Below are 12,899 nucleotides of genomic sequence, written 5' to 3'. Positions count from 1 at the left end.
AATAAAGTAGTCATAATGCATAATATACATGGCTATAATATGGTATGCATTTTGATAAATATTTATAGCCATGTTTATAATACTTTATGAATGCATGCTATGAATTTGTTTATAAATTGCTAAAAACATGGCTTTAAGTAAAGTGTTACCAAGAATCTTAAGTATATTTAAAGTCAAGTTAAATTTTTCACGTCACAACATTTATGTTTAATTAAATATTCCTAATCATCTGTACAACTTTTATTTGTGATTATGAAAAATGACAGAATACAAAGGATGTTTTGTATATTTAAAATACAATTAAATTGAATTTATGAGGTATACATACACTACTGCAGAAAACTTCCATAAGTGGAAACTTATTTAATACATTTATTACGTCCTTTCTGTCATGTGCTCATCAGAATGGCTTGTAACACATTCATTTCACAATGTGGTAAAAAAAAAATCTGAGAACTGCCATTCTGATTTCAAAAGACACCCAAACAATAAACAAACACAATAAGAAAAATAATTTAAAGGCTTTTATTTTTAATTAGAAATTAAATTGTTTAAAATGACAATGTCATCCAGATATATTGGTTTCTTACTTTGTTATTAAGCATAGAAAAGAATCTATGCAAAATTCACCAGAAGGTAGCTTGACTTAACTGAGTATTACTGAAGCAAAAAATTCTATTTTAAATTCAATATAATGAAATATACTATGAAAATATTTGGGAAAATATGTAGCTGAGACATGCCTTTGCTGTCGTTTTGGGTCCTTCTTTTTGACATGCGTTTTTTGTGACCATAGGTCAGGACAGGAACATAGATTAACTTCCCACTTTATCAGCATAAATTTCCTCAGTTCCTGCAAAATTGCAGTAACCAAAACTTATCCACCTGCCATGTTTCTTCTTACCATTCATGAACAGGTTCTCTTAGATCCAGGAGATCATCGCTATGGCTTATTGTCCTCCAGGCATCTCCAATGTTTCCATGCGAACACTGAAGTCTCCTAATAGAACCACCAGCGATGATAATACATTTTATTAGATTTGTTTTACAATCAGGAAATTTATAGTTTCACTTGATTGGTTTTATTTAATTTGGAATTTAAATCTAAATGTTCCCTCCTTCCATTTTCTGTAGCCACTTATCCTATTGAGGGTTGTGGGGCATCTGCAGCCGATGGGTGCAATGCAGGGAACAACCCAGGATGGGGTGCCAGCTCCACACGGGGCACACTCAGGAAACCTGGTAACTCCAATTAGCCAGCATGTTTGTGGACTGTGGGGGGGAAACTGGAAGAAACCCCACGACGACGACAACATGCAAACTCCACACACATGCAACCCTGGCGGAGACTCAAACCCGGGTCCCAGAGCTGTCAGGCGACAGTGCGCACCACTGTGCCGCCCCAGTTTAAATGTTCTAAAAATCTAAATTATTAATGTTGTTATAGAGCAAAAGTGTATTACATGAAAATATTAATAAGGATATAGCAATCTCCTTTTATATTGACATCATTTCTGATCTATACGCATTAGGGTGTCCCTTATTTTTCGACTTTTGAAAGTTTCAGAACTCATCCCTTCATTCAAGTACTTCGTGCAAAATTTCACATCATTTAGACTGCATTTAGGGTATGCTCAAACAAAGTGAAGTTTTTGCAATTTTGTTAAAATTTGTTTTAATGTGCTGTCCTAACATGCTCGCATACAAAGATGTCTGCTTTGCAATGCAGTTGTGACATGACTTCCGGTATTAATATTAAATAAGTAAATGGAACTCATTCATCTGTTAGAGAAAGGCTTTTGTATGTTTTTCTTGTGGTGGGGTATCATTTTTAGTTTTCCAAAATTTAGTTTTTGACATGTATAAGGGACAAGCTGATATGCATAGTTCAGAGAGATGTAAAGAACAATGAATACAATAGTTTACATGGTACAATAATTCATGCTGCTTTGTTTTACACTGTGAAATATTAAATATGCAGGTCAATTTTACTGCTAACTGAACATATTTACATTTCAATTTTTATGACAATAATAGATACATAAATTATACAGTATTGTTAAAGAAATGTAATAGTTTTCAAAATTATTAAATTTCAGTATTCATCACATTTATAGGCAGTTTATTCTGAATTTCCATTCTTTCTAAAGTATTCTAATCAGGTCTCAATTGATGTATATGTTTCACCAGGAAAGCATCTGACTATTCTGTCCATTCCAGAATTCAAACTAATAAAGAATATTGGATATCCAGCTGTCCAGTTTTTGCAGCTGTAGGCTATGGACTATTCCACAGTACTTTCAACATCAAGAGATTCTTTGACCACGGCCTTTTGGGCATGGCTGCTACTGCTGCTGCTGCTGGACTTGCTCTTGCTGTTCTCTGAGGTTTGCTCTACTTTTAGGACACTTCCTGTCTTAGTCCCAAGTAGACAACTGCAGATCAGGCTGAGGAACGTCTGCCGCATCTCCCTGCTGGATAGCATGTAGATGATGGGATTCATGGCAGAATTGAGGGCGGCCATGATGATGAACCAGGAAGCGCTGAAAAGGATTTGGCACTGCTTGTGTTCACAGGCCACGTCGATTAGCAGCAGGATGTAAAGAGGCATCCAGCAGATGATGAAGATGCCGACAACGATGATGACTGTCCTCAGGAGGCTAATGGAGTGCTCTGAGTTACTGTGCTTGGTGACTTTGCGGCTGCTAGATCTGACCAGGGCATATATACGAGCGTATAGTACAGAGATGGACAGCAACAAAATCATAAAAATGATAATGCAAAAAGCCACATATTTCTTGCTGTAAAGAGGTAAGATAGTTGAGCAGTCAGGAAGATTGTCCAGACAGTTCCAGCCAAGCAGAGGCAGGGATCCCAAAGAAATTGCAATCAGCCAACATGTCCCAATTAAGAGATACACTCTGTATCTTTTATTGGCATTGTAAGGTGTCATTTTAATCATTGTCATGTACCTCTCAATTGCAATTGCCAACAGACTGAAGACAGATGCGGAAAGTGCCGCAAAGACACTTCCCTCCCGCACAAAGAATGCGTATGGGGAAAGACGGAAGGTCATCCCCCCTGACGTCAGCAAGTTTACTGCGTAGGTCACTCCAGCCATCAGATCACAAAGCGCCAGATTAGCAATGAAGAAGAACATGCGGTTGTGGAACTTGTGGTTTTTCCATATTGCCACTAGTACTATCAAGTTCTCCAGGACTATGAAGCTGCATATGAATAGAAAGATCGCTTTCTCAGCGATTGTGGCACCAGTCGCGCTTTCACTGAGGTTGAATAACCTCCCGGTGTAGTTGTAGTGAATAATAATTAGGTTTTTCTCCATCCTGCAGAGGGCAGTCTAGGATTGGAAATCACTTCCCTGAGGTACAGCAGATCCTTAACACTGTAACAGTCCGTAAGAGCTCTAACAATCCCTTTTCCACTTGTTTAACACGAGCCGATTTGGATTTGTGAGCTTTATGCATAAAATTATAGGGGCACAGTGCTGAGTAAACGTCCTTATTCCGTACTGAAGAGCTTAGTCTTTACTGGTTGTTAGTGCCAACACCTAAAAAAAAACACCCATGTTATTAATTTTTATTTTTGTTCAATAGTAATATTTTGACTATGACTTAGTTTCAATGTAATATTCTGTAAAATGTAATGACTTGTAAAATGAAATCGTAGAATTTCCATCCAATAAAAGAATTCGTGGTAGATAGTATTCATCCAGGATCATAATTGAAAACACACAATCATAAAAATATTATATGCATGCAAAATATTTTAGCAAAGTGTAAAACATGTCAGTGCAGTGTTTAAGATTATAAGTTTGATTCGGAAATATAAAAAGTCACATTTGCAGTTTAATCGCATTGAAAATTAATTGATTATTTACTTTAAAAAGAGGTCGCGATGCCTGATTCCGTTATTTTACATAAAAAGGTGAAGTGAGGCTAAATTCTATGCTGAATTTGTGCTGCCTTTATGATAAAAACGTTTTGTCTCACTATCGCATAATAGTTACGGATTTCCCTTTTCCTTTGGTACGGTTATAAAACTAAATTAAGTATGCTTTGCAACCGAAAAGCTATATATATAATTATATATAATATACACTGTTTCCTTTTTCCTTTTCAATTTCCCGTATGTAACCATGATAAAAGTATACTGGCGAATAGATTATCAAAATGGAATATGTAGGCTACTTACCGTTTGATTTTTAGGCGTCAGTAACCGCTTCGTTCCATCGGACCCATACGTACGAGAGCGTGATTTTTTTTTCATTCTCTTTATATAATCGAATTAAAATATAACACTAACAAATGTATTAAATCTACAGTTTTCTGTATTTGATGTATATTTTATGACGTTCCACATTTGATTTCTCCGACTTCCCTCCAGCTTCGACCAGCTAAAAACTTACGTGTGTTCCTCAAAGTTCGCTTCCTTCTCTGGCAAAGGCGGATGCTCACGCACGCCTCAGCTTAACTTTGACATGAAGCCAGACTTATTTGTAAAGGATGTGCCTTAGAGCGCTTTTGTATGGCAATATGAAGTTCTTTTTTTTTATTAAGTAATTCCATTTTTCAAATTACTGTGTGTAGATGTATCTGTTTTTTTCTTGTTAATCTACTGAGGCTATATTGAATCAATACTCATTTTCTAACAGTCTAAAACCTAGGTACTCAAAATCCAATAAACAATTAAATTAAATTAAATTAAAAATTATTCAAAGAGCAAGTCTGAAATGCTGTGTGTTTGCGCATGTAATGGCTTTTAATGGTGCATAGCCAAGACTAAACTACTTAGTGAGCTACCTGGAAGATGTCAGTACATCACTGGAGTTACAACCTATTTGACTCTATAATGTAAAGTATATTGTGCAAAGCCCAAATGCCCTTAAATGGATCTCAAATTAGGTATACAGTACACATTAAATATTCCACACAAGTATTGTGATGCCCTGCAGACCCAGGCCCTGGAGAGTCAGGCAAGAAACAAGGCAGCCATTTCACACACAGGAAGCTCCTTTATTGATAACCTTAAATGGACTCACAATAGATCAGCCCAACAACCCACACCTTCTGCTTTCAACAGTTGGAAACACATGGAGGTCCCATGACACATGATAGTTCTCACACACAGTGGGTACACTAGTCACTACGCTAACATTACAAACACTAGTCACTACACATGACATTCCAAGTGGGGGAACACGCGACACACAGAATATGGCACAGAAATTAACAGTGACAGCGTACAGGGGCTATTTACAACAGACATCCAAAATGCACTGGGAACATGTAAATTACCTCAACTAGCGAGAGGCAACTCGCCAGCGCTACAGTATTTTACAAGGCAGTATGGGGTAGCAGTGTTGGCTGGCACTGTTGTGTCACACCTGTGGCCTGTACTATGAAGCGGAGTTACTGGCTTATCAGGGTTAGTTGTCAGATTTAAGGTACCACCGTTTAAATGGACTTCATATTCGTTCTTTAGATTTTGCCCAGACTACCGTAATTCATACAATTTACCCCGATAAGCCAGTAACCCCGCTTTGTAGTACAGGCCCATGAAGCGCTTTAGGAGTTGCTCCGAACTGAAGGGGATTAGCTGCTCACCTAGGACCAATTTGCCATGGGAGACCCTACCAAGGCCAATCACCCTCAACACCATAGCTCCTAGGATCACAGAGGCACATAAACACCTCCACCACGTTCATTTTGAAGCCATACTTATGTAGTGTTTAGACATTTAACAGTATACAGTAGTACTAAAGACTACAAAAGTACAACTTAAAAAACTGAATCAACACCTCAGACTCAAAAATACTGTACATTCTGTGCTTCACAAACATTTTCAGCAAGGTTACCAAATGAATGCTGTTTGTATCCAAAATCAAAGCAAAAAGTCCTTCAATCTAATGTCAGGAGTATTTCCTGACAATACTGTCTGATGGGTTGTCTTTTACCCCCTCCTGGAGCCGACACCTTATCGTGGGGGAGGGGTTTGCGTGTTCCAATGATCCCAGGAGCTAAGTTGCCCAGGGCTTTATGCCCCTGGTAGGGTCACCCAAGGCAAACAGGTCCTGGGTGAGGAACCAGATGAAGTGCAGCTCACAAGACCCCTAATGATGAGAAAGATGGCGATGGCGAGCGCCTGGTGGTCAGGTCTGCACCCATGGGGCCTGGTTGGGCACAGCCTGAAGAAGGCATGTGGGTCCCCCCCCCCAATGAGCTCACCGCCTGTAGGAGGGGCCATAGGGGTTGGGTGCGGTGTGAGTTGGGCAGTGGCCGAAGGCGGGAACCTTGGCGGTCCAATCCTCGGCTACAGAAGCTAGCTCTTGGGACATGGAATGTCACCTCTCTGATGGGGAAGGAGCCTGAGCTGGTGCGCGAGGCTGCGAGGTTCCGACTAGATGTAGTTGGGCTCACCTCGATACGCGGCTTGGGCTCTGGAACCAGTCTCCTCAAAGGGGGTTGGACCCTCTTCCACTCTGGAGTTGCTCACAGGGAGAGGCGCCGAGCTGGGGTGGGCATACATATTGCCCCCAGGCTGGGCGCCTTTTACATTGGGGTTTACCGCAGTGGACGAGAGAGTAGCCTCCCTTCGCCTTCGGGTGGGGGGACGGGTCCTGACTGTTGTTTGCTCTTATGCACCAAGCAGCAGTTCAGTATACCCACCCTTTTTGGAGTCCTTGGAAGGGGTGTTGGAGAGCACTCCTCCTGAGGACTCTCTTGTTCTGCTGGGGGACTTCAGTGCTCACGTGGGCAATGACAGTGAGGCCTGGAGTGGCGTGATTGGGAGGAACGCTCCCCCCAATCTGAACCTGAGTGATGTTTTGTTATTGGACTTCTGTGCTCGTCACGGATTGTCCATAATGAACACCATGTTCAATCATAAGGGTATTCATATGTGCACTTGGCACCAGGACACCATAGAGTGGAGAGTATAGAACTGGTCAAACGATAAGAAGAGAATCCCTGCAGTTCCAGTGCTTAAATTCTTTGACCCTACCAACTTCTCTGGACACTGCACGAACACTCAACAACCATGGTTCTCTAAGCAGCTGAGCATAAGAAAATAAGGAGGTACAAAACTGGGGAAAGCTATAAAAACATTTCCTGTAGCAGTGCTTGTGGTACTTGCGCAAACGTGATTTACATAGGTCGAAAATGCAGTAGCAGACTTGAAGGAGTAAATGCAACCATGTTGCATCTCTTTTAATGCCTCTCCATGACGTCTGATTACATGGTCAGTCTGTCTGCTTGTCAGACTGAACATGTAAAACCAATGACACACATCATTCCTGCATATAGCAATCAGCTGTAACATTAAAACCACCTTTTTTCATGTTCCTCAAACCATTCTTGAACCATTTTTGCAGTGTGGCAGGGTGCAAAATCCTGCTGAATGAGGCCACTGCCATCGGGGAATACCGTTGCTATGAAGGAGTGTAACTTGATCTGCAACAACGTTTAGGTAGGTGGTACATGTCAAAGTAACATCCACATGAAAGCCAGGACCCAAGGTTTCCCAGCAGAATATTGCCCTAGGCATCACACTGCCTCCACTGGCTTGCCTTCTTCCTATAGTGCATCTTGGTGCCATCTCTTCCCCAGCAATACATATGCACCCAGCTGTCCACATAATGTAACAGAAAACATGACTCATCAGACCAGGCCACCTTCTTCCATTGCTCCATGGTCCAGTTCTGACACTCACATGCCCATTGTAGGTGGGCTGGTGGACAGGGGTCAGCATAGGCACTCTGACTGCTCTGTGGCTACACAGTCCCATATGCAGTGAGCTGCGATGGACTGTGTTCTGACACCTTTCTGTCATAGCCAGCATTCACTTTTTTAGCAATTTGTTTTACAGTAGCTCTCCTGTGGGATCGGTCCAGACAGACTAGCCTTCCCTCCCCCTGTGCATCATTGAGTCTTGGACGCCAATGATGTCATCGCCAGTTCACCAAGTGGCCTTCCTTAGACCACTTTTAGTAGGTACTGACCACTGCATACCAGGAACACCCCATAATACCTGCCGTTTCCTAGCCATCATAATTTGGTCTGTGTCAAAGTCACTCAGATCCTTATGCTTGCCCATATTTCCTACTTCCAACACATCAACTTCAAGAACTGACTGTTCACTTGCCTAATATGTAATGGCACCAGTGACGGGTGCCATTGTAATGAGATAGTCAATGTTATTCACTTAATATTATTGCTGATGTATTTGAGGGATGACCCAAGAATCACAGTATTTAAGACCCATTACTACAATAAATAATGCCACCATAGCAAATGATCATGCTGCTATCTAGTCTGTTTGGCTCTCTCATCAGCCACCTATCAGCACCTGGACTGATGCCCCTCCCCCTCCACATAGGCAACTGCCCTGTATCTGGGGTGGAAATCTGCTAAGTTCATGCCACGGATATTGCAGACCACAGGCAGAGCTTCTGCTCAGTAATGGACTTCAGCAGACTACTGAATACTAAAGAGAGAGATGAATTGCAGATTGCTTGATGACCCACTGCTTGATGGAAGACTGCTCTCGGGCCTGTTAGTTTCAGTCTGCTTGGTGTACAGCCCTTTGGGTTTGGATGCCGTGATCAGAAAGTTGGTGGTTAAAACCCTGTGACTGACAGCGTGATTTAACCCCAACTGCTCCCAGGAATGGCTGACCTTCTAGTCTTAATTATACTCCATATTCACTGAAACAAATCAAAATTGTGAAAATGTATTCGTTTTCCTTCCACACATTTGCTTTTCTCTGTATTATAATGATTAGAAAGGTGAATGATATAACAGAAATCATGAGCAGGGAATGAAACAATCTGGTCTACAGAGATGAATGTTCTAGAAACCAGTGCAATGAACGTTATAATCTGCTTTTAAAATAGCCATCTTGGTTTGCTGCATCAGGGATTTACATTACTTAGTGGTAAAGGCGTGTAGCTTTCACCGCTAGCTATGTTTTCTGGAGAAATTATTTAGTGTACGTGTATGCAGTGGTAGTCAAAGCAGGAACCTTCTTGCACCCTCTTTATTTGAATAATATAGACCATTACAGAAAAGTATCATGGATGGGCAACCTAAAAAAGTAGTGTAAAGGGTAAGAGTGTGTGGGGGGGTTGGATTGATTCCAATACAATTTGTCTAGCTGGTTAACTGCAGATTATTTTAACTGCTGTTGCAAGACAGATGCCTACATTTTTTATTGCAGAGAGAATCAATATCTTTTTATATTGCAGGATGGAATAAAGGGTCAGTAATGAACAGCACCACTTCTACACTTTCACAATGCCACAAGAGAGGAGAGGCCCTGGCATTCTTATTGGTTAGCGCTGAGTTTATGGAATGAAGCAGATTAAGGAGTTTAAAATGTGTTCATAGGGAAAAGGACACATGGTTTAGCTGAAGTAATTTTAGTTTGCTTTGTATATTTTCAGTTGTGGGCTTTTTGCTAGTTTCTACATTTGTTTTTTTTAAAGGGCTCTGATCCCATTCTCTGATTTTCCTTAGAAATTGTGTTTTTAAATCCTTCTGTCTAATACATTGTCCTGCCATGTGGTGCCTACGGTGGCCGAGAGAGCTCAACACGCTGCAACTTCAAGAAAACACATGCAAACATAAAAAAAACACAACAAATTAAGAAAACGTCTCCATCAGTTTGACAACACAGGCTCTGCAAATACGGAAACGCCCTGCAAACACACGAACGCGCAGCAAACACAAAAAACGCGCTGCAAACACAAAAAACGCGGTGCAAACACAAAAAACGCGCTGCAAACACAAAAAACGCGGTGCAAACACAAAAAACGCGGTGCAAACACAAAAAACGTGCTGCAAGCACAAAAAAAGTGCTGCAAATAGCAGGCACCACAACGGAAATGTTTCAGGGGGACCTCAAAAAGTGACGAACGTAAAGCACTCCTTGTGCACTCCTCCTTGCACACAGCTACCTCCCCAGGACCCACTGTTTTGAGCTTGTCCTCGGCGTTGTACTCCTGTGGGACTGTATACATGAGGATTGGACGACCTCCATGTACACCTTGGCCTGGCCTGGGTCTGATCTTGTTGGAATTCCATGTTCTCACCACTTCATCCACGTCTCTCTAAATCAGAGTATATACAGAGTACGCATATTACAAGAGAAACATTACTACACTTGATATGGTATGTATTCTATAAGGGGTACTGTATTTTTGTCCTTCACTTAGAGATCACTTCAGAGATTAATATTTGCCTTGAGCCTATCTTGGATAAAGGAAGGGTAAATAAAGAATAGACCACATATAAAACAATAGCTTAATGTGTTGTGTGTAGATAGATAGAGAGGCAGGAGTGAGAGTGTGTAAGTCATATTACGTGGTACCTGAATGAAGTTGAGGAAGCAGAACTGGATTAAACTTTTATCCAAAAAGTCTCCAGAAAAGTGTTCATTATTTTGGAGGGTTTTGAACATGTTCATCCAGAACTGAATGCTTTGTTTTCTTAGTATTCCCCACCAGGATTCTATGCGCTGATTGCTTGTACTGCATCCATAAATGAAACTGTGGTTGTTGGCAAAATTGTCAGTGTGGTTTCTTCTCAGAAACACTTGCATATTGGCAACATGTCCGTTTTCAGTGCCATTCTGGACACCAACCCAAATGTGTGACACATTGAATATAATAGTCAGCTACAACTTTGGGGTCATTGTTTGTTGTGTACGCTTACATCCATAAAACAAAACGACTGAAGCCATTGATGTATCTGTTGATCCCTATACCATAGGGCTTCAGTTTGTCAAAGGAGTCCATATGCCAAAGAACGCTGGGACCTTTACTGTTGTACTGTCTAATCCCCTCTGAATTGCACGAAGATGTAACCAGCGATATCCTTGCATCTGTCCATTGCGTTGTAGTTCCTGATGCACAAAAGCTCAAATCAGAATGCTGCTTTCGTCTGAACAGTCCTAGCTCACGGCAATGTATCTTCAAAGTTTGGATGCTTAGCATAATATGGTGATTCTGTGCTAATAAAATGAGTATTTCACTATTGGTAAATCCAACAGAAAAGTAGAATTTTATTAGGTCATCCATGCCAGGCATAATGCACGGCAAGGGGCAGTCTATGATGAGATTCCTTGATGGCCAAAAAACAAAAGAACCTAAAATAAGCATTTGTGCAAAATACCTTAATTAAAGTCTACCTGTTGTATTCACATGACACAAATCAGGACATGAAAAAGGCTAGGTTAATCTTCCTTTTGAAAATCTCATCTTGCCTGACTATAATCATTAGTTAATGTAATCAATGTCCTGTTACATTAAGTTTATCAGCATGTCAACTTTCAGTAATACAGGCTCATACTGGGGCATGGAGGAGGATAAGAAAATACAGTCAAACCTCGGATTGCGAGTTACTTGATTTGCGAGTGTTTTGCAAGACGAGCAAATTTTTAAAATAAATTTTAACTTGATAAACAAACGATACGAGTATAACGTAAACGCTTTGTCTGCCTAGCGTCACGTGATCACGACTGAGCCGATGGTTCTCTCTCTCGCTGCGGGATTATGGGTAATCGTCTGCCATGCTCGGTCCCAGTCGGCGAGCCTCACTCGCATAGTCAAAATTTAGTAGAAAAGCACCACCCGAATAAGGGCGGCGTAGCAGTGTGAGCGATGAATCTGTTTAACGACAATGCAATGACCACATTTCCGTGAAATCGAAAAGGAGCCAAAAGCGGCTGTCATTGGATAGGTTCATTGTTAATGTCGCACAAAAAAAAGATTCCAGTGAGCCAACAGATAACAGTAATTCCGTTAGTTATAGTGAAAGTCGTCCTACAAAATAACCCTCCTCTCTCTCGTTTCCCTCACACCATCCACGATTCTTTTCAAAGGTAAAGTGCAGGTTAATTTATTGTATGTATTTTTACTTTACATTTTGTATTTATCATTTTTAATTAATATTTTTGGGTTGTGGAACGAATAATCTGAGTTTACATTATTTCTAAAGGAAAAATTCGCTTTAATGTACAAGTGCTTTGGATTACGAGCACGTTTCCGGAACGAATTATGCTCACAATCCGAGGTTTTACTGTGGTTTTTATGTGCAAAATACTGTTTTCCCATAATTAATGAAACAAGCGCTAACTATGAGGTTATATAATTGACTTCTTCCGCCGAACAAACGTGATCTACCGTAATACACATGACATGAAACATAACCTGCCGACTATACGCATCTCATTTCAACACAGGTAAACTTTCCTGATTCCGCCATGTTCCAACTCTTCGCTGTGAGCGCGTGCTTCCGTGTGTAGCGCCCACTGGCGAAGTTTCACACAGGCGTTGTGGTTCCGTGATTTCGTCCTTTTTGTGACTTTAAAATCTAAGAGAATATCTGACATTTCTCGCAAATTTGCGACTTTCTGATCTCAAAGAATATCTTACTTTTTTCCTCGTAAATTTGTGGGGGTTTTTTTCCGTATATTTGTCACTTTAAACTCAGAGAATATCCGACTTTTTCTTCTCGTAAATTTACTACTTACATTTCAGAGGATTTTGGAGTTTTCTTTCTCGCAAATGTATGACTTTAGAATATCAGAGAATATCCGAGTTTTTTTCTCGTAAATTTACGTTTTTAATCTTGAAAATTTGGACTTTATTGTGGCAAATTCATGACTTTGCAATATCAGAGAATATCCGAGGTTTTTCACGCAAATATATGACAATCTCAGAATTTCTGACTTTTTCCGTATTTTTACCCCCCTTTCCAACCCCATTTAATTTTTTTATACAATGGCTCTAATAATACGCCGTCGTATTGATGGCGGTGTTTGTCTGTCTTCCTAATAAATTTTAACTTGATAAACGAGCAATACGAGTACAACGTAAACGC

At 40.6% G+C, this 12,899-nt stretch overlaps 1 protein-coding gene and 1 long non-coding RNA gene across 2 annotated transcripts; both read right to left on the bottom strand.

Moving 5' to 3' along the window:
- Positions 1-279: 279 nt before the first annotated feature.
- On the bottom strand, positions 280-4,446 carry s1pr3b (sphingosine-1-phosphate receptor 3b). The gene is made up of 2 exons (XM_023792087.1): positions 4,213-4,446; positions 280-3,568 (listed from the first exon to the last, which is right to left on the bottom strand). Exon 2 carries the CDS (start codon positions 3,341-3,343, stop codon positions 2,285-2,287), a length of 1,059 nt encoding a protein of 352 aa, XP_023647855.1. The 5' UTR covers positions 3,344-3,568; positions 4,213-4,446; the 3' UTR covers positions 280-2,284.
- A 4,594-nt stretch (positions 4,447-9,040) lies between these two features.
- LOC140592027 (uncharacterized) lies at positions 9,041-11,322 on the bottom strand. Its single transcript, XR_011992251.1, has 2 exons — positions 10,387-11,322; positions 9,041-10,126 (listed from the first exon to the last, which is right to left on the bottom strand). It is a non-coding gene; the product is annotated as an uncharacterized lncRNA (long non-coding RNA).
- Between the last annotated feature and the right edge of the window lie 1,577 nt (positions 11,323-12,899).

The sequence above is a fragment of the Paramormyrops kingsleyae genome, chromosome 7 (assembly GCF_048594095.1).
Source record: "Paramormyrops kingsleyae isolate MSU_618 chromosome 7, PKINGS_0.4, whole genome shotgun sequence".
Taxonomy (NCBI): Eukaryota; Metazoa; Chordata; class Actinopteri; order Osteoglossiformes; family Mormyridae; genus Paramormyrops; species Paramormyrops kingsleyae.
This window is presented reverse-complemented; position numbering and strand designations above follow the sequence as displayed.